The 19719-nt window shown below is 53.4% G+C and overlaps 1 protein-coding gene across 1 annotated transcript in view; it reads left to right on the plus strand.

Annotated features, from left to right (window-relative positions):
• Positions 1-19085, plus strand: part of LOC125622173 (myosin-6) — a 35505-nt gene extending 16420 nt beyond the window's left edge. The window contains exons 15-40 of the mRNA XM_048819880.2: positions 129-438; positions 952-1025; positions 1299-1386; positions 1854-1971; positions 2389-2512; positions 2612-2748; positions 3033-3159; positions 4201-4329; positions 4821-5063; positions 5488-5664; positions 5914-6059; positions 6137-6227; positions 7259-7648; positions 8291-8417; positions 8884-9002; positions 9200-9396; positions 10737-10920; positions 11936-12101; positions 12246-12370; positions 14364-14672; positions 14817-15020; positions 16077-16202; positions 16420-16695; positions 17727-17822; positions 18389-18523; positions 18945-19085. Coding sequence (XP_048675837.2) covers positions 129-438; positions 952-1025; positions 1299-1386; positions 1854-1971; positions 2389-2512; positions 2612-2748; positions 3033-3159; positions 4201-4329; positions 4821-5063; positions 5488-5664; positions 5914-6059; positions 6137-6227; positions 7259-7648; positions 8291-8417; positions 8884-9002; positions 9200-9396; positions 10737-10920; positions 11936-12101; positions 12246-12370; positions 14364-14672; positions 14817-15020; positions 16077-16202; positions 16420-16695; positions 17727-17822; positions 18389-18523; positions 18945-18965 — 4239 coding nt within the window. The 3' untranslated portion in view covers positions 18966-19085. The remainder of the gene's footprint in view (positions 1-128; positions 439-951; positions 1026-1298; positions 1387-1853; positions 1972-2388; positions 2513-2611; positions 2749-3032; positions 3160-4200; positions 4330-4820; positions 5064-5487; positions 5665-5913; positions 6060-6136; positions 6228-7258; positions 7649-8290; positions 8418-8883; positions 9003-9199; positions 9397-10736; positions 10921-11935; positions 12102-12245; positions 12371-14363; positions 14673-14816; positions 15021-16076; positions 16203-16419; positions 16696-17726; positions 17823-18388; positions 18524-18944) is intronic.
• The last annotated feature ends 634 nt before the right edge of the window (positions 19086-19719 follow it).

Below are 19719 nucleotides of genomic sequence, written 5' to 3' on the forward strand. Positions count from 1 at the left end.
CTCTCATTATATCCTTTTCTTCTTTCCCTTCCTCACTGTATTCATCTCTTCTCCTCTTCTGCTCATCCTTTCTTATCCTTCTCTTCCTTTCTCATGCTATCCATCTCTTTTCTCCATCCCCACACCAGCCCATGGGCATCATGTCCATCTTGGAGGAGGAGTGCATGTTCCCCAAGGCGTCGGACATGACCTTTAAGGCCAAGCTCTATGACAACCATCTGGGCAAATCAGGGAACTTCGGCAAGCCGCGGAACATCAAGGGCAGGCCAGAGGCGCATTTCTCCCTCATGCACTACGCCGGCACGGTGGACTACAACATCACGGGCTGGCTGCAGAAGAACAAGGACCCCCTCAATGAGACGGTGGTGGGGCTGTACCAGAAATCCGCCCTCAAACTCCTTGCCCTCCTCTTCGCCAACTACGCTGGGGCCGAGAGCGGTGAGAAAACAAGGCAGGGTGACAGAGAGAGATGGAGGAATGGGAGAGCGTGTGGAAGGAGGTAGGAAGGATGGAGCAATTGATGAAGGCGTGGAAGGAGAGAGGAATGGAGAGACAGGGAGAGGATGGATGGAGGGATGGGATATGGTTGGCTGGATGGGTGGAAAAATGGATGGATCGATGGATGGAAGGAAGGACAGAATGTGGCTGGATAGAGGGATGGCTGTAGGGTTGGCTGGAGGAATGGATAAGAGGAGGTTTGATGGATGGACGATAGAGGGGATAAATGAATGGAGGAAGGGAGGGATGGGGAGGATGGATGATTTATTGGAAGGAAATTGGCTAGATGGGGGGATGGATGAGGAGGATGTATAGATGGGAGATGGAGGGAGGGATGGGGGATAGACAGATGGATGGGAAGCGAGAGAGACTCAGCCAGGTACAGAACAGCCCCAACCCCCCAACCTACCCCCGCCCCCTCATGCCCCCTTTCCTGTGCTCTCTCCCCTGCAGGCGGTGATGGGGGGAAGGGGAAGGGAGCCAAGAAGAAAGGTTCCTCCTTCCAGACGGTCTCAGCACTGCACCGGGTATGAGGCCCTGACACCCTTGATCCTGAGGCAGCATTGTGGGGAGGGGGCACCCCAGACAGGGGAAGAATTCCCATTAGGGGAGGGAGGTGCCCATGGGGAGGGGACAAGAGAGGAAGGGAAATACCTGGAAGGGAGTTGGGGGTGTCTCACCATGAGGGCTTCCCTGGGGTGGGGGTTACCTGGGCCATTGCCCTACTCTACCAGATACTAACCTTGCCCCCGTGGGCACTGACCCACCTTCCTCTTTCCCTTCCACCCCCTCCCCCCCAGGAGAATCTGAACAAGCTAATGGCGAATCTGAAAACCACCCACCCCCACTTTGTACGCTGCATCATCCCCAATGAGCGGAAGGCACCAGGTGAGGGGTGGGGCTTTCTGGGAAAGGGGTGGTGCCAATGGCAAGGGGCAAAGAGAATGTGGGCCTTGGAGGGAGGGGAGGTGCTCAGGGACAAAAGGACAGGGCGAAGCGTGGGGCTAAGGAAAGGGGTGTGGCTAAGGAGCATGGGAGGGGCTAAGAGAATGGGGTGGAGCTACAGGGCTAGCGGGAGTGGTTAAAAGATATTGGAGTCTGGCTAATGACTATGGGAAAAGGGGTGGGGCTAAGGGATGGGACTATGGGAGGTGAATGACAAAGGGGGGCAGGGCTAAGAAGCAAATGGTTGGGACTCATTTCTCATGTATAGGGCTAAGAGAAAGGGGAGGGGCTAAGGGATTAAGAGGAGGGGTTAAAATGTCATGGCTGGGGTTGTGGGGAAGGGACTAGCGATGGGCCTAAGGGGCAGGACCATCACTGACCTGGGGTAACTGCCTCTCTTCCCACCGAAGGGGTGATGGACAACCCCCTGGTGATGCATCAGCTGCGCTGTAACGGGGTGCTGGAGGGCATCCGCATCTGCAGGAAGGGCTTCCCCAACCGCATCCTCTACGGGGACTTCAGACAGAGGTGGGTCTGCTCCCCCCGGGGCACTGCTGCAGGGGAAGTTTGCAGCGTCACAGTGAGGGGGCACTGCTCCAGGGGAAGCTCGCAGCGTCAGGGTGAGGGTGCAGTGCTCCAGGGGAAGCTCGCAGGGTCAGAGTGAGGGGCACAGCTGCAGGGGAAGCTGGCAGCGTCAGAGTGAGGGGACACAGCTGCAGGGGAAGCTGGCAGCATCAGGGTGAGGGGGCACTGCTCCAGAGGAAGCTTGCAGGGTCAGAGTGAGGGGCACTGCTCCAGGGGAAGCTTGTAGCACCAGGGTGAGGGGGGCACTGCTGCAGGGAAGCTCGCAGCATCAGGGTGAGGGGGGCACTGCTCCAGGGGAAGCTCGCAGTTTCACGGGATGGGCTCAGAGATTCAGGGTCTCTAACGATCCCCTCCCCACAGGTACCGTATCCTGAACCCAACAGCCATCCCCGAGGGCCAGTTCATCGACAGCCGCAAGGGGGCGGAAAAGCTGCTTGGCTCCCTCGACATTGACTCCAGCCAGTACAAATTCGGGCACACCAAGGTGAAGGGGAGGAGCCTGTGTGGTGGGCGGAGCCTCTATCTACCTGTCTAGTCCCATCCACCCCTCTCTCTATTTATCTATCTAATCTCCCCCCCTCAGGTGTTCTTCAAGGCTGGGCTGCTGGGGCTGCTGGAGGAGATGCGGGACGAGCGGCTCGCCCGGATCATCACCCGCATCCAGGCCCAATCACGGGGGCAGCTCATGCGTATTGAGTTCAAGAAGATCTTAGAGCGCAGGTGAGAGGGGGCACAGCCCTTCCTGTGCCGGTTTGAGTGGGGCCAGGCAGGGGGCTTCCTTGGAAGACCCCATGGAGAACTCAACTGCATGGGTCTGAGCCCACACACGCATCCATCTGGGACCCTCCAGAGCAGCAAAATCAGCACGGCCATTGGGTGAAACAAGTTGGTTGGGTCCCAGCAGGTGGCTCACCCTCTCTACCTCCCAACCGCTGAGCTGTGAGGTTTGGGGACACTCAGCAGGGCTTGGGTCACCCTCAGTGGTTCTTTCTGCCACCATGCAGGGATGCCCTGCTGGTTATTCAGTGGAACATCCGGGCCTTCATGGGGGTGAAGAACTGGCCCTGGATGAAGCTCTACTTCAAGATCAAACCACTCCTGAAAAGCGCTGAGACGGAGAAGGAGATGCAGGTGAGGTCAAAGGGTGGGAGCAGGGGCTGCAGTGGGCCTGGGGAACTGGATTATCTGGAAGAGCTCGGGAGATAGAGGTGGGCGCTAGGCCCATGGCAATTGCATGGGGGTCTAGCTCAGCTGTGACTGCTCAGGGACAGAGGTGGGCTCTAGGTCAAATGCAAGTCAGTCATGTCAACCGTTTGCAGAGTTGGGTTCTAGGTTAATGCAACAAACTTGGGTTCTTGTTTTAACACAACCTCTGGTGGGTTCTAGATCCCTAGATGGGTTCTAGGTTGGTTTGAACTGATTGGGATGAGGGACTGAGTTCTAAGTCGAATTAGCCTGTAGTTGTGATCTAGGTCATCTGGAACTGTTTGGTTTGATAATCTGGGTTCTAGGTCACATGCAGCTCCAGCTGCATTCTAGTTCAATTGGGTCTATTCAGTTTGAGGAGCTGGGTTCTGGATTAGCTGAAGTTGGCTTCAGGGATGTGTTTTAGATCATATACAACCAGCAGCTGGGTTCTTGGTCAACTGGAACTACTTAGGAAAAGGAGCTGGTAGCTAGGCCAAATGCAAGACACAACTTTGTTCTAAGCCACTAAACCCTCAGCTGGTTTCTAGGTTAACTGGAACCATTTGGGGAATTTACTTGGGTTCTAGGTCAAATGTAGCTGCTCAGAAGAAAGAACTGAAGGCAGCCCAATGCAGATGGCTGCTCACCTGGGATGGTGGGTTCAGTTCTGGTTTCACTCTGGCAGTGGAAATTATTTTGCTCAAGGGGAGATGGAAAAGACGGTTACTGTTTAGCATAGCTGTAGATTGGGTGGATGGATGAATCTTGCAGAGGGAGGGATGGAGGGATATATGTGTGGGTGGACTGATGGATGGATATTACAGAGGAAGGGGGGGATATATGTGTGGCCAGATGGATGGGTTCATAGATAAATACTGCTAGATGGGCTCATTGCTCTGGTCCAGGGTAGTGAGGTGGGGTGAGATGGGCCAATATTGGCCTATATGTTCCTTTTGGTCTAATCCTTCCCCTGCCCCTGTACAGACCATGAAGGAAGAGTTTGGGCGCCTGAAGGAGGCGCTAGAGAAGTCGGAGGCCCGGAGGAAGGAGCTGGAGGAGAAGATGGTCTCTCTGCTGCAGGAGAAGAACGATCTCCAGCTGCAAGTGCAGGCTGTGAGTGATAGGGTTCCCTCTCGCCCAGATCCCCCCACGACCCAGGGCCCATGTCTTTGGGTTGGGTTGATTGATCTCATGACTGGTTGGACTGTACATGATGGGGGTCCCCACCCTGAACCCCTTTTGAGCCCCACAATCCATGGGTGAGCCCTCAGTCCTTCCCTTCCCCCATCTGTGAATTACAGGGTACCCCAACCCCATCTGAGCCCCACACCTCACAATGGGAAGCCCTGAGCCATGTCCCTCCAGCTTTGCATAATGGGAACCCTCCATACCAAATCTTGTCTAGGCCCCATAGTCCAAAAGGGGGCTCTCAGCCCTGGTCTCCATGCCATGAGCAATGGGACACCCATAGACCCTATAGCTGGACCCTAGCCCTAACTCTACGATCAGGAGTAAGAGGTCCAACCCCCCACTTCCTTGTCCCTTACATTCTCTCTCTCTCTCTCTCTCTCTCTCTCTCTCTCTCTCTCTACTTCCACTCACAGGAGCAGGACAACCTGAATGATGCTGAGGAGCGCTGTGACCAGCTAATCAAGAACAAGATCCAGCTGGAGGCCAAGGTGAAGGAGCTGACAGAGCGAATGGAGGATGAGGAGGAGATGAATGCTGAGCTGACAGCCAAGAAGAGGAAGCTGGAGGACGAGTGCTCGGAGCTCAAGAAGGACATTGATGACCTGGAGCTGACCCTGGCCAAGGTGGAGAAGGAGAAACACGCGACAGAGAACAAGGTGAAGACGTAGAAGGGATGAGTGGCTTCAAGGTGAAGACGTAGAAGGGATGAGTGGCTTCAAGGCTATTTGGGTTGGGTTGAGTCTCCTCAAGACTGATTGGGTGAGGCTGACTTGCATGTCCTCAAGGTTGCTTGGTTGAGTTTAATGTCCACAAGGCTGGTTGTGCTGGGCTGAGTATCCTCCAGACTGGCTGGGCTGAATGTTTTCAAAGCTGGTAGAGTTTAGCTGGGTTGGGTTGACTGTCCTCCAGGCTGGTTGGGTCGGTTTAGGTTGAGCCAATTCAAGGCTGGTTAAGTTGGGTTTAGTTCGCACAAGGTCAGTTGGGTTGAGAAAAAAAGTGAGGACCCCAACTGAGATATCGCATTTGGGTCCAGGCCTGTTAATCCCAGAATCTTCACATCCCAGATTCTTTCTCCACCAGGTGAAGAACCTGACAGAGGAGATGGCCGGTCTGGATGAGATAATAGCTAAACTGACCAAGGAGAAGAAGTCTCTGCAGGAAGCTCATCAGCAAGCACTGGATGACCTGCAGGTGGAGGAGGACAAGGTCAACACTCTGACCAAAGCCAAACTCAAGCTGGAGCAACAGGCAGATGATGTGAGTATATCCTGGATCCCAAGGAGGCATTTAGCTGCAGGGAGCAGGGTCAGGGGACTCAGTAGGGGTTAGTCTCCATGCACAGTCAGTGCTGACCACAGTGTCAGAGCACGGCACTAGGGGTTGGACTGAATGGTTGGGTTGGGTGTCCTCAAGCTTGGTTGGATTGGGTTGAATGTCCTCCAGGCTGAGTTTGGGAATGCCTCGGAGATGCAAGTATTACCAATAACACACCTTTTTCTCTCTCAGTTGGAGGGCTCCCTGGAGCAGGAGAAGAAGATCCGGATGGACCTGGAGAGAGCCAAGAGGAAGCTGGAAGGGGACTTGAAGCTGACCCAGGAGAATATCATGGATTTGGAGAATGACAAGCAGCAGCTGGAAGAGAAGCTGAAAAAGTAGGAGGGTTGTTCTTTGCACAATCCAATGTGCTCGGAGCACAGAGGGGGATTCATCTCTCTAAATCTCTTTGCAGGAAGGAGTTTGACATCAACCAGCAGAACAGCAAGATAGAGGATGAGCAAGCCCTGGGCCTGCAGCTCCAGAAGAAGCTGAAGGAGCTGCAGGTGGGTGCCTTTCTCTTGCTCTAGAACATCCCTCACTTCCATCCCAGAACTGGAGAAGCTGCTCTGGAATGAGCTGCATCATTTTTGTTCTAGGAGACTACCTCAATACCCGGACAAGAGACTGTCCCTTTTGGTGCCGCTCTACCATAAGTGAGTGCTTGGGTTCTAGTCGAACATCTTAGGACCAGTCCAGAGCCGAAAGGAAATATACCTTCTGGAACCTTGTGTTTGTGCATCTCTAAAATAAAATCATAGAATCATAGAATATCAGGGTTGGAAGGGACCCCAGAAGGTCATCTAGTCCAACCCCCTGCTCGAAGCAGGACCAATTCCCAGTTAAATCATCCCAGCCAGGGCTTTGTCAAGCCTGACCTTAAAAACCTCTAAGGAAGAAGATTCTACCACCTCCCTAGGTAACGCATTCCAGTGTTTCACCACCCTCTTAGTGAAAAAGTTTTTCTTAATATCCAATCTAAACCTCCCCCACTGCAACTTGAGACCATTACTCCTCGTTCTGTCATCTGCTACCACTGAGAACAGTCTAGACCCTCCTCTTTGGAACCCCCTTTCAGGTAGTTGAAAGCAGCTATCAAATCCCCCCTCATTCTTCTCTTCTGCAGGCTAAAAGAGTGTGTCTTGTTTCTATCATTGCCCTCTATTCCACTCTAGAACAAGAGGATCTCTGCCTGCATGGGGTACTTTTGACATCACTCTAGAACTAGGTATAGAACTGCAATTCTAGGTTCATGCTCCCTGTGCTTTGGAACCCAGATTCCCCCTTCTGGTCTAGAACACTAGGTATTCAAGATTGATCTGAGGAAACTGTTTTATTTTGCTCTCTTCAGATTGAACAGGAACCCTGTGTCCTTCTGTTTCTAGAACCCAGATTTTAATCTGATCTAGACCACAGTGTTCTAGATGCGGATTAGGACATTGTATTACTTTACACCCAGACCCACGTGTTCCTGCCTGCTCTAGAATGTGAGATGTTCTAGGCCTGTCTAAGCCCATGGGTCTCTCTCCGGCTGCAGGCGCGCATCGAGGAGCTGGAGGAAGAGCTGGAGGCGGAGCGCACGGCCCGGGCCAAGGTGGAGAAGCTGCGCTCGGACCTGTCGCGGGAGCTGGAGGAGATCAGCGAGCGGCTGGAGGAGGCGGGCGGCGCCACCTCGGTGCAGATCGAGCTGAACAAGAAGCGGGAGGCGGAGTTCCAGAAGATGCGGCGGGACCTGGAGGAGGCCACGCTGCAGCACGAGGCCACAGCCGCCACCCTGCGCAAGAAACACGCCGACTCGGTGGCCGAGCTGGGCGAGCAGATCGACAACCTGCAGCGCGTCAAGCAGAAGCTGGAGAAGGAGAAGAGCGAGCTCAAGCTGGAGCTGGACGACATCAGCTCCAACCTGGAGCAGCTGCTCAAAGCCAAGGTGCCCAGGGGGCAGGCCCAGGGGTGGAGAGGGAGGGGCCAGGGCTGATGGAAGAGGCCAGGCTTGGAGCACTTTTTCTTCCTTGCTTTCCTTTTTTCTTTCGTTTTCTCATTTGTTGAGTTTTTTATTTGGTTTGATTTCATTTTTGTCTTTTGTTCATTTTCCTTTCATTCTCTTTTTTCTTTTGTTCTTTAGTTCTTTTTCTTTCATTCATTTCTCCTTTTTTCATTCTTTTGTTGTTTCATTCCTTTCTTTTTTTCTTTGTCACTCTTGTTATTTTTCATTTCAACTATTGTTTCTTCATTCTTGCATTTTCCTTTCTTCTATTCCTTTGTTCCAGTTCCCTCACTCTTTAATTCCTTTGGGTTTTTTCCTTTCACTTTTTTCTTCTTTCATTTCTTTAATTCTTTTGTTCTTTTTCTCTTTCTTTTTTCTTTAGTTCTTTCATGCCTTCTTTTTACTTTCACTTTTTCATTCTTTTTCCATTCATTCTTTTTCAGCCTTGCATTCTTTCAGGTTTTACAGGTTATTTTCACCCATTCCTTACTCGCTTCTTGTTTTCTTTTTTGGTTTCTCTTTGGGGGTATTTTCGGTCCATTCTTTGTTCATTCGTTCCCCCACTTCTCCCCCGTCCCTGCCCAGGTCAGCCTGGAGAAGCTGTCCCGCACACTAGAGGACCAGGCGGCTGAGCACCGGGCCAAAGTGGAGGAGACACAGCGAGCACTGAATGACACCAGCACCCAGAGAGCCAAACTGCAGACAGAGAATGGTGAGGCCCCTCCCTTGACAGCACTGGGGCTCTGCCCCCTGCCCCTCCCCTTGCCCCCGAGGCTCCACCATCTCCCCATCCTAATGTTCATCTTAACTCTAACCCTAATCTTAGCCCTACCCCAACTTTTACCTTGGTCTAGCACCGGAATTAACTACTCATCCTAAACCCAGTCACCATCCGAACCCACTAACCCTGGTTATAACCCTAACCTTAACCCTCTAAACCTGATTATACCCTGACCCTAACCCACTAAACCTGATTGTACCCCTGACACTGACCCACTAACCCTGATTATACTCCTAACCCTAACCCACTAAACCTGATTGTACCCCTGACACTGACCCACTAACCCTGATTATACCCCTCACCCACTAACCCTGATTGTACCCCTGTCCCACTAACCCCGATTATCTCTGTAATCTTGACCCAACCTTTGCCCTACCCTATTCTCTGCCCCCCGCAGGTGAACTGTCCCGCCAGCTAGAGGAGAAGGAGGCCCTGATCTCCCAGCTGACCCGGGGCAAACAGTCCTACACCCAACAGATGGAGGACTTAAAGAGACAGCTGGAGGAGGAAACCAAGGTGATATGATAGCAGGGGGCTGTGGGTCGGGAGTGAGGGGCACCGACAGATCTGAGGAGCCCAGGGCTGGGCTAGCAGGGGGCTGCGGGTGCGGAGTGAGGGGCACCGGCAGATCTGAGAAGCCCAGGGCTGGGCTAGCAGGGGGCTGCGGGTTCGGAGTGAGGGGCACCGGCAGAGCTCTTCGTCCCCCGCCCCAGGCGAAGAACGCCCTGGCCCATGCGCTGCAGTCGGCCCGGCACGACTGCGACCTGCTGCGGGAGCAGTACGAGGAGGAGACAGAGGCGAAGGCCGAGCTGCAGCGCTCACTCTCCAAGGCCAACTCCGAGGTGGCGCAGTGGAGAACCAAGTACGAGACGGACGCCATCCAGCGGACGGAGGAGCTGGAGGAGGCCAAGTGAGTGCCGGGCAGAGCCGTGGTGGGTGCGGGTGGCCTTTTCCTTCTCCTTCTCTCCTCTTCTTTTCCCAGCCTCTCGGCTTTCTTTGCCATTTTCTGACCTTCTTTTCTCCTTTTGTTCTTCCTTCTTTTCATTCTTTGGGTTTTTTCATTCCTTCTTTTTTAACCTTCTTTCTCTCTCCTTCCCCCGTCATTCTTACATCTTTTGTTCCCCATCTCCCTTATTTCTTTCCTCATCTCTCGCTCTCCATCCCTCCCACCCCTTTTTCCTGCTGAGTGCCCCCTTCTCAGCCCCGGACAATGGGGTTCTCAGCTGCTTTGTCTAACAGGGAAGCTTTTGGCTCGGGTTATATTTTCACTCTCAGCATATAAGACGAGCAAAAAGCTTGTTGGTTGGAAGAGAGACCCCCCACACACACCACATGTCCTCCACCCACAGTACCAGCACTAAGGTAGGTGGGAGCCCTTCTCGAAAAATTAGCCAGACTACCCTATGGAACTTAGAGTTCATTCTAGATCAGTATAGACCAATCCTCTGCAATGTCAGAGACTATCAGAGAAACCTCACCCCTTCTTTCACCTGTGCTCAGGAAGTTTTAATCTGGGAGATTTGTTCTAGAAGAACAGGTTGAATCTGTGTGGCTCTTCTGGAAAGCAGTCCTAGAACAGTCTAGAACATCAGGTACAAGGTCCAGGCCCAACCCTTGTAGGCTCCATGATTTCCACGTAACGATGGGCCCTTGGAGCACTGTCCTGATATGGAGCTATGGTCTAGAGCATTCTACATGGCCATCTAGAGAACCAGTGCTGGGATCCAGGCCAAACCTCTTGGACTCTTTCATCTGTGCCCGGCAGGCTCTCATTTGCCCTAGAATCTTAAAGAGGGGGCTCGGCAGATCCACCCTGGGGAAGATCTAGAATGGTCTAGATCTTCCTTTAGAACCTCAGGGAGGGAGGTACAGACCAAGCCTGCAGCCCTACCACTGCACACTCAATTGGGGCCTACATGGGGTGGCTTGGCCTCTGATCTTGAACCTCAGAGCAAATTCTAGCTGCCCTGCTCCAAATTGGGTCTAGAAAGGTGTGAACAGATGAGAGATGGGGGCCAACACCACAACAGTGGGGTGCTCCATGCTGGGATGGTCGAGAGCCTTACACAGGCAACCAGAGTTGCTTTTTGTCTAGAATGGTCTCAAGCATAAGGATCCAATGCACCACACCCGCCCAGTGTCTCAGGGATTTTCTGCTGGGAACCCCCTGTAACTCCAAGCCTGGAGGGCAGGGAAAGGGGCTAGGCCCCTCCCCAGTGGCTGATGGTGTCTGTCGCCCCCCGGTGGCAGGAAGAAGCTGGCGCAGCGGCTGCAGGAGGCGGAGGAGGCCGTGGAGGCCGTGAATGCCAAGTGCTCATCGCTGGAGAAGACCAAGCACCGGCTGCAGAATGAGATCGAGGACCTGATGGTGGACGTGGAGCGGTCGAACGCCGCCGCCGCCGCCCTGGACAAGAAGCAGAGAAACTTCGACAAGGTGGGGCTGGGGGAGGGGGGAGAGAGGAAGGAAGGAATAATTGAAATAGAAACAAGAAAAAAGGAAAGAAGGGAATGCCATAGAGCAAAGAAAGAATGAATCCAATGAGTCAAGGAACAAAGAAGGAAAATAATAAAATTGAGCCAAAGAAAAAAAGCAAGCCGTGGGTACAATGAAAGAAAGAAATAGGGCAAAGAAACAACAAAGGAATGAAGGAAGGAAAGAATGAAATAAAGCAAAGAAAGAGAATAAAATTGAGCCAATAAATGAATGAAATGAATAGAATCAAGGAAGAAATAAATACAGCAATGACAGAAAGGAAAAAAAGCTTATGAAAGAATGAATGAAATAGCACAAATAGGAATTAAGATTAAAGCGAGAGAAAGAAAAAGAAAGAAAGAAAACTAGATTTGGCAGTTTTCTATTTTTATTTTCGTATAATTTCAACAGATAATGTTGATGTTTATTGTTAAGCTTTTTTTAATCAATTTAAATTTTCGCAGTGGCCACAAAATGATGGAGTTTTAATGTTTCTTTATTTTTAATTGATTTAAATGTTGCTGGAAATTCTGGCGAGGTCAGACAATTGGGGCTGGGGGGGGAAAGGCAGGTGACTGTCATTTTCTAACGGCAACAAACATCTTGCGATACCAAAATTTAGAGCTTTCTGACTGTTAAAACACACACTGGCAACGTCGTGTGGCAAATCAGACAAAGTCCATAGCCTGAAATAATTTCCCAAGTTGGGTTTTTCTTACTTTGCCTGTCTGCAAATTTCAGTTATCATTGATAGAAATATTTTTTCATGAGTGGGTGTGTCTGCGGCAAAATCAAAGTTCCTGATGTTGACCGATAAAAAGCCAATCCTTCCAAGCCTAAATACAGCCACAGAGAGAGAGAAGGGAGCAGTGAACAAAGACAGGGAGGAGGAGAGAGAGAAGGGGAGAGAGATCTTGGGGGGGCAGAGGGCTCCTCTTTTGGGTTGACCCTCTCACAATGCCCCACATCTCCCCAGATCCTGTCCGAGTGGAAGCAGAAGTTCGAGGAGTCACAGATGGAGCTGGAGTCCTCGCAGAAGGAGGCGCGGTCGCTCAGCACCGAGCTCTTCAAGCTGAAGAACGCCTACGAGGAGTCGCTGGAGCATCTGGAGACCTTCAAGAGGGAGAACAAGAACCTACAGGGTGAGACTCCCCGCCCCCTTCCCCGGCACCCCCTGCCCCCACTCCCTGCAGCACAGCACCCACTGGCCCCAGGCTGGGGTAGGACAATCTCCCACCCTAGCCATGACCCGCCTCCTGCTTAGTCCGGTCTCTCTCCCCCCGCAGAGGAGCTCTCGGACCTGACAGAGCAGCTGGGTGAGGGAGGCAAGAACCTGCATGAGCTGGAGAAGGTGCGGAAGCAGCTGGAGGCCGAGAAGATGGAGCTGCAGGCGGCGCTGGAGGAGGCTGAGGTGAGGGGCACGGCCGAGCACCCTTTCCCAGAGCCGCATGGGGGTCAGCCGGGAACCCCCCAGCGCCGGCTTGGTTGGTCGGTCTGTCTGCTCTTCCAGTTCTTCATTCTCCATTGGCTCATTCTTTCTTTCTCTGTCCCCTTTTTTCTTTTATTCCTTCTGCCGTGGGACAAGCGCACCCCGTCCCCTCCTGGGGTGGGGTGAGGGTCATTATCTCCTCGCGGCTGAGTCCATACGATCACCCCTTTGTCATAGACTCACAGGACTCATGCTCTCTCCCGGCTCCATACGCTCCCTGGGAGGAACCTCCTTCAGCGGTACAGCCCTTCTCGGGGGCCCACTCTCTCCCGGGGGTCAAGCCCCTCTGCCTCCTGGAACCGCACCTCTCTGAGCCCTCAGCACGCCTGTCACTCGCCTGGGCCCCCTCAGGGAGTCCCCTTGCTCTGGCCCCCCAGGGCCTCCGTGCCCAGAGGAAACAATGCCCCCCTGATCTCTAGACCGGAGCGACTCTCAGCCGGCATAAAACAGGAGGGTTTATTGAGCGTCTGAACCCAGCATAGGAAGCTCTCTGGGCCCTCGGGCCTAGCAACCCTCAGTACAGCACATCTAGGTCCCTCCTGCATCCAGGGGGGCTCTGGCTTCTCTCTCTCCCCAGCCCAGAGACCCTGATATCACTGGACCCAACAGCTCCTCCCCTGTCCTTTGTCCTCCGTCCCAGGTAAACAGGTCGCTGGGGCCCTCCCTTCCGTCCTTTGTTCCCCTCTGGCTGGAACTGGCTGGTTGGGTCACCGGGGTCCTCCATCCTCAGCCCTTTGTCCTCCCACTGAACCAGCTGTGATGTCCGAGCTGAGCCTCCCAGTCTCCAGGTCATCGGTTGTTAGGGATCCCCATCTCCAGGCCGTTGTCTGGGGGCCCCAGCTGCCAGGCAAGGTCACACCTGGCCCTCTGCAACAACAAAGCCTCTCCCACCGCCTTGTTAAACATGCGGCACGCAGGGAAACGGAGGCGCGCACGTGGTATTCGTGTAAAACACGACAGAAATCCTCAGCTTCGTCGCACCCTTGTTTGGGATAGTGGGACTCGGGGTAATAGTCACTGAGGCTGCTTTCTCTCAGCGCCACATGGCCTTGCAGCAGAGTCAGGAGGGCTGCCCTGTTCAGCAGGGCTGTGTGGCCTAGCGGCCAGTCAGGGAAGTAGGTTGCCACCTAGAGGCGGGTGGTGGCCAGGTAGGGGGACCTGGGCCCTCCCTGCTCCACCGGCTCCTAGCTCAGGGCCCTGGCAGTGGAAGTCCGCCCACAACACGCTCGCACCACTCGGCACAACGTCTTGTCCCCCTGAGCTGCCCTGTCCCTGGGGCCGTGGTCCTGGCGTCTCCGGGCTCCTTGGTCTGTGCGGCTCTCAGCCGCTCCATCACTTCTTGGGCATCCTCCTGGGTCTCTGCGGCTCTGGCTGGAGCCTGCAGCGTGTGACCTCCCTCTTGCACAGTCAGCCCCCAATGAGCCGAGCTGCTCCCTTTTATACCTAGTCTCCAGCTGGAGCATGCCCAGCAGGGCCGAGGGGGCGTGGCCTCCTGGGCCCAGAGAGTAGAGTTAACCCTTGCAGTACCCATGCGGGGCAAGCGCACCCCATCACACCTTCATTTATTCCTCTTTTCATTCGCTGGTTCATTATTTCTTTCCCTACCTCATTTTTCACTCATTCTTTCCCCTGTTGTTTCATTCCTGCTTTCATTCACTGATTCTTTCTTCCTTTCATGTATTCATTCCTTTCCATGTCTCATTTCATGCTATTTCCTTCTTATGTCTTTGTCTCTATTTTGTCCTTTCTTTCCCTCTTCTGCATTCTTCCTTTTTTCACTTCTATATCTGTTTCTTTCTTTCATTTCTATATTTTCTTTCATCTCCATTTAATTCTCTTCGTTCCTTCCCTTATGTATTAATCTCTCTCTCTCTTTTCTCTCACTCATTCATCCTTCCCCCCTTCCACTCCCCAGGCCTCTCTGGAGCACGAGGAGGGGAAGATCCTGCGGGCCCAGCTGGAGTTTAGCCAGTTCAAGGCAGATTTTGAGCGGAAGCTGGCAGAGAAGGATGAGGAGATGGAGCAGGCCAAGCGCAACCACCTGCGGGTGGTGGATTCGCTGCAGACCTCGCTGGACGCCGAGACCCGCAGCCGCAACGAGGTGCTGAGGGTCAAGAAGAAGATGGAGGGCGACCTCAACGAGATGGAGATCCAGCTGAGCCATGCCAACCGCATGGCAGCTGAGGCCCAGAGCCACCTCAAGGCTGCTCAGACCCAGCTCAAGGTAACAGGGCCTCCAGGGGGCAGGGAATGGGGCCTTTCCCCTCTGTGGGGGAGGGGGGGCAGCTCCCACCTGGCCCCAGGACAGGGGATATGCTGGCTGGTGTGGGGGGGGGTCTCCTGTAGCCCTACATGTTTGTGCCCACAGGACTCCCAGCTGCAGCTGGATGACTTTATCCGGGCCAATGAGGACCTAAAGGAGAACATTGCCATTGTGGAGCGGCGGAACTCCCTGCTGACGGCCGAGCTGGAGGAGCTGCGGGCAGTGGTGGAGCAGACAGAGCGTGCCCGGAAACTGGCCGAGCAGGAGCTGATAGAAGCCAGCGAGAGAGTCCAGCTGCTCCACACCCAGGTGAGAGAGATGGGGACCCTCTGACTCCTAACTCCTCCATCTTGGAGCTCCCTTTGCACCCAATCTCCTGTCCTTGGGCTGATCTGCAGAGATCTGTCATCTAGAGGGCTCGTTCACTGTAGCAGGAGTGACCTAGAATGTCATGCTCCAGAGCAGCCACATCTAGAATTCTGTCTGCCCGGGAGCATGGATGGTGGGTCTGTGGTTCTCCAGGGTTGATGATCTATACCGCAGGCAACCAGCTCATTTCTCCAGCACAAAAATCCACTCACTCTAGAATAGCTGCAAGAGCTAGAACATTGGTGTGGATTTGTTGAACCCCAGTTGAGATGGTCTGAGAACCTTGACTTTCCTCTCTAGAATGATGATCTAGACTATTGAGGCCACTGCTGCTGAGTGTCTCGCACATTTGTGACAGTCGAGAACAAGGCATTAATCTTATTCCATGATGGTGTAGCATATCAATCCTCCTCTGTTAATTCCAGTCTAGAACATCTTCTCACTGCTGTCAATAGTTCCTCCAGTGTTCTAGAGTATTATTGGTCAGGTAGTCACCCAAGCATAACTATCAGAAGTGTCACGCTCAGTCTAGAAACCACCTTGTGGTCATGTGTGGAGCTCTCTTGATGTCTAGAAGCTGGCTTATGGTTGTGCATGAAGTGATCTAGAGCCCAGCTAATGGCCATGTATGAGTCATGGTGAAGTCTAGGTGAACCTGGGGCATTGATCTGCATTAAGCACACTGTTATCTAGAACCCAATGCAATGAGTATATTTTAGGCCTATTGTTATTTAGAACCAACTGGGGGCAGAGCATGGAGCCCTGCGTGGGTCTAGAACCCAGTGTGTGTCTGTGCTTGGCGCTCCATCATGATCTAGAACGCAGCTCGGTGTCCCTGTAAGATGCCCCCGCCAGTTCCCATGCAGCTATGGATCCTGGTTCCAGGTGGATTCCAGGTGCTCTTCCAGAAAGAACAGGGAACAGAGATCTTGATAACTGGATGACACCTTGTTTCTTGGTCATCCTGACCACCCCCCACCCCTTATGTTCCTCTAGAACACCAGCCTGATCAACCAGAAGAAGAAGATGGAGGTGGATCTGTCCCACCTGCAGACAGAGGTGGAGGAGGCCGTGCAGGAGTGCAGGAATGCCGAGGAGAAGGCCAAGAAAGCCATCACCGATGTGAGTGTGAGGGAATGGGACACGGGGCCTGTGCCCTGTAGGGGGCGCCAGCTCCAATCTGGTCCCAAGGCAGGGACAGGCTGGCTCGGGGGGGGGGGGGGGCGGGAATTGGGGCATGGGCCATCCCCTGCAGGGGGCACCAGCTCTGATCTGGCCCGAGGGTGGGGGGACTGGCTGGCTCAGGGGGCAGGGAATGATTCTTCTTTCTGGCCGGCAGGCAGCAATGATGGCGGAGGAGCTGAAGAAGGAGCAGGACACCAGCGCCCATCTGGAGCGGATGAAGAAGAACATGGAGCAGACCATCAAGGACCTGCAGCTGCGGCTGGATGAGGCTGAGCAGCTGGCTCTCAAGGGCGGCAAGAAGCAGCTGCAGAAGCTGGAGGCGCGAGTCCGGGAGCTCGAGAACGAGCTGGAGTCGGAGCAGAAGCGCAACGTGGAGAGCATCAAGTGCATGAGGAAGTGTGAGCGCCGCATCAAGGAGCTCACCTACCAGGTACCTGAGGGTTGGGGGGGTATGTTAATCTAGAAAAAAAACCTTCTCCAGAAGCCCTACTCCAGACGGTTTTCTCCTGATGTAGAACATATTCTCCAGGTGATATTCTCCTGCTTCTAGATCATTGCTCCTAGTTCCAGCATTGAGGGGCAGGACCCCTGCAGTGCTTTTCCATCTTCCTGGGGGAAGGGAGGACAGCAGCACAGAGCATTCCTTTGCTCCTCTTCTGGAGCGGGTACTCTTCAACGCTGTCTCAGTTCCAGAGCCAAAGACACTGTACTCGGAGTGGGTCCTTCCATTCTGAAAGAGGCTTTTCCATGGAGATGGCTGACGCTGCCTAGCACGAGCCAAGCACCCTGTTCTAGAATGAAATTCTAGAATGCTGTGGTGGTTCTAGAACCAAATATCAGACCCCCCACCTGCTGCCATGTCCCCAATGGGGTCGCTTTCATTCTGAAGGAACTTGCCCATGGGGCAGTGGGGAAAGGTCTCTGTGTGAAGAACAGCCCAAGTCTGGGCCTTCTGGGTCTAGAACAGAGCTTTAAAATCCATCTTGTTTCTAGAATCAAGCCATAAGCTCCCCAATGCATCTTTTGTTCTCAGGCGCTTTCCCCCTGGGAAGACAAATATGAGTCTGGAGTCATTCTCTAGGCCTTCTTGCTCTTAAACTTGAACTAAAAGGCCTGATTTGCTGGCCCCCCCTTTGATCTAGAGCCAGGCCCTACCACCCGACTACCCACCCATCCCTTCTAGAATCAGACTCTAGACCCTCTCCACATTACCCCTTCCCCTCTGACGTCCGGCTCTTCATAAGTCCCCCATCTGATCTAGAGTCCATTCTAGAACCAGAGAAAAGGACCATTTTCTAGCTGTCCTTTCCATTCTAGATGGGGTCTGGAGCCTGGAGTTTAGATGGTTTCCAGATGGCATTGGATACCCCACAGCCAGAGAGGTCAGGGGTGACAGGGATGCTGTTATACTAATGCTTCCTCCACCATCCCCATCTCTCTCTCTCTCCCCTCTGTCCTCAGACCGAGGAGGATAAGAAAAACCTGATGAGACTCCAGGACCTGGTGGACAAACTCCAGATGAAGGTCAAAGCCTACAAGAGGCAGGCGGAAGAGGCGGTGAGTATCCGACCCTCTGGATCAGTCCCTTGGCCCAGTCAGCCCAGGCTCCCCCTTCCCTCATTGGCCATTCATCCCAGCCAGTCCTGCCTTCCCCCTCCAAACCATGGCCTGCTTGTGTTCACTGAGTGTCCAGTGGTTGGTAGTTCCACAGGCAAACGTATTAATGTTGTTGTTGTTGTTCTCTGTGTTAACTCCCACTGGGGCAGAAGCCAGGCAGGTGCATGGGAGGGAGGGATAAATGGGTGGATAGTTGAGTGGGGAGGGGGATGGATGGACAGGTTGACAGCTGAGAGGATGGATAGGTCTAACCTGTTAGTACCTGGGTCTAACCTGTTAGTACCCATTCCTGCTCTTATCTGTTGCAAATCCAGTAGCAGGAAGCTCCTCACGTTAACACAGTCCATTTGTTTTTTATGCCCCCAATGAGGCAGGGACATTCCCCTCCTCCCCAGGGCAGTACCCAGGCAGGTGCAGGGTCCTGCCTGTGCTGAGTCCAGGGCCCACTGCACATCCAGTGGAGGGCAGTTCCACAGGGTAACACCCCGGTTTCTCTCCCCTGGCAGGAGGAACAAGCCAACACCAACCTGGCCAAGTTCCGGAAGGTGCAGCACGAGCTGGACGAGGCAGAGGAGCGGGCTGACATCGCCGAGTCTCAAGTCAACAAGCTGCGGGCCAAGAGCCGGGACACCGGGGGGAAGGTGAGCGACAGGGGCCGGCGGGGGGAAGAACCGGGGGGACAGCGCTCGGTCCATCTGGCCTAACCCAGAGACCCCAGCCCTGACCCCCACCCTGTCACACCAAGGGCATCACTCAGCCTTTCTCTTTGTATCACTCGGTGTTTTTCATTCCTTTTCTTTCTTATTCTATCATTCCATCTTTCTTTTTTTCCTTTCTTTCCCTATCACTTCATATTTCTTTCTTTCTCTCCCTATCACTCCTTCTTATCACTCCATCTTTCTTTCTTTCAACTCCATCTTCTTTCTCACTGTCTTTCTCTGTCCCTCCATCTGTCTTTATCACTCCATTTTTCTCTGTTATTCCATCTTTTTTCTCTCACACTCTCTTTTTCTTTCTTTCTTTCCTTCTCTCTCACTTTTCCCTCTCTGCTTTTTCTTCCAGAAGCTCCACGATGAGGAATGAAGGGACCCAATTTTCCAGATCGTGGCTGGGAACCTCCCCCCGACACACACACACATCTCAAGACTGGGCTTAATAATGTAACATTAATATAGAGTCATTAATAAAATGGAACAGCAAAAACTTCTGATCCTGGTGTCACAGCACCCCATTCCTGCCACCCAAGGACCCCTCCCGCATCCAGTACCAGGCCCTCCCCCACCCTGGAGAACACAGGTGTCCAGGCCTCTGCAGACCCCCTTCCCTAACCAATGTCAGGGCGCCCCCTGCTGGAGAACCCAGGCATCTGGGCCACTCCCAGCTATTCAGATGCCCCCTGGTGGCCAGCGGGGGTGTTGCACTCTGCTTGCAGCTCCCAATAACCACACAGGGCCCATATAGGGTATATAGGACCAGACCACATTTTACTGTATGAGGGAGGATGACTGAGTCCTTTTTCAGGGTGGGGGGACACCATAAACATTTCAGGGTTCAGGGTGGGGGACGTCAGTACAGAGACAACGATCTGGCAATTCCCAGTCCTGGAGCACATCAGGCCACAATAGAGAAATATAGACATGCACCCCCCCATCAAACAGCCCCCTCAAAAAAGAGGGGTGCCTTACCCCCAACCAGAGGAGGGATAGAGGGAACCCCAGGGGCCCAGAGTCTATGGAAGGGGGAAAGATCTGCTTCCCTTTTATTTACAGCTGGGGAGGAGCATGCTGTGAAATTTTGGCATGAACCAGGCTGTTAATTTGGGGGTGAATCTGCTAAG

Source organism: Caretta caretta, chromosome 13 (genome assembly GCF_965140235.1).
Source record: "Caretta caretta isolate rCarCar2 chromosome 13, rCarCar1.hap1, whole genome shotgun sequence".
Classification (NCBI taxonomy): domain Eukaryota; kingdom Metazoa; phylum Chordata; order Testudines; family Cheloniidae; genus Caretta; species Caretta caretta.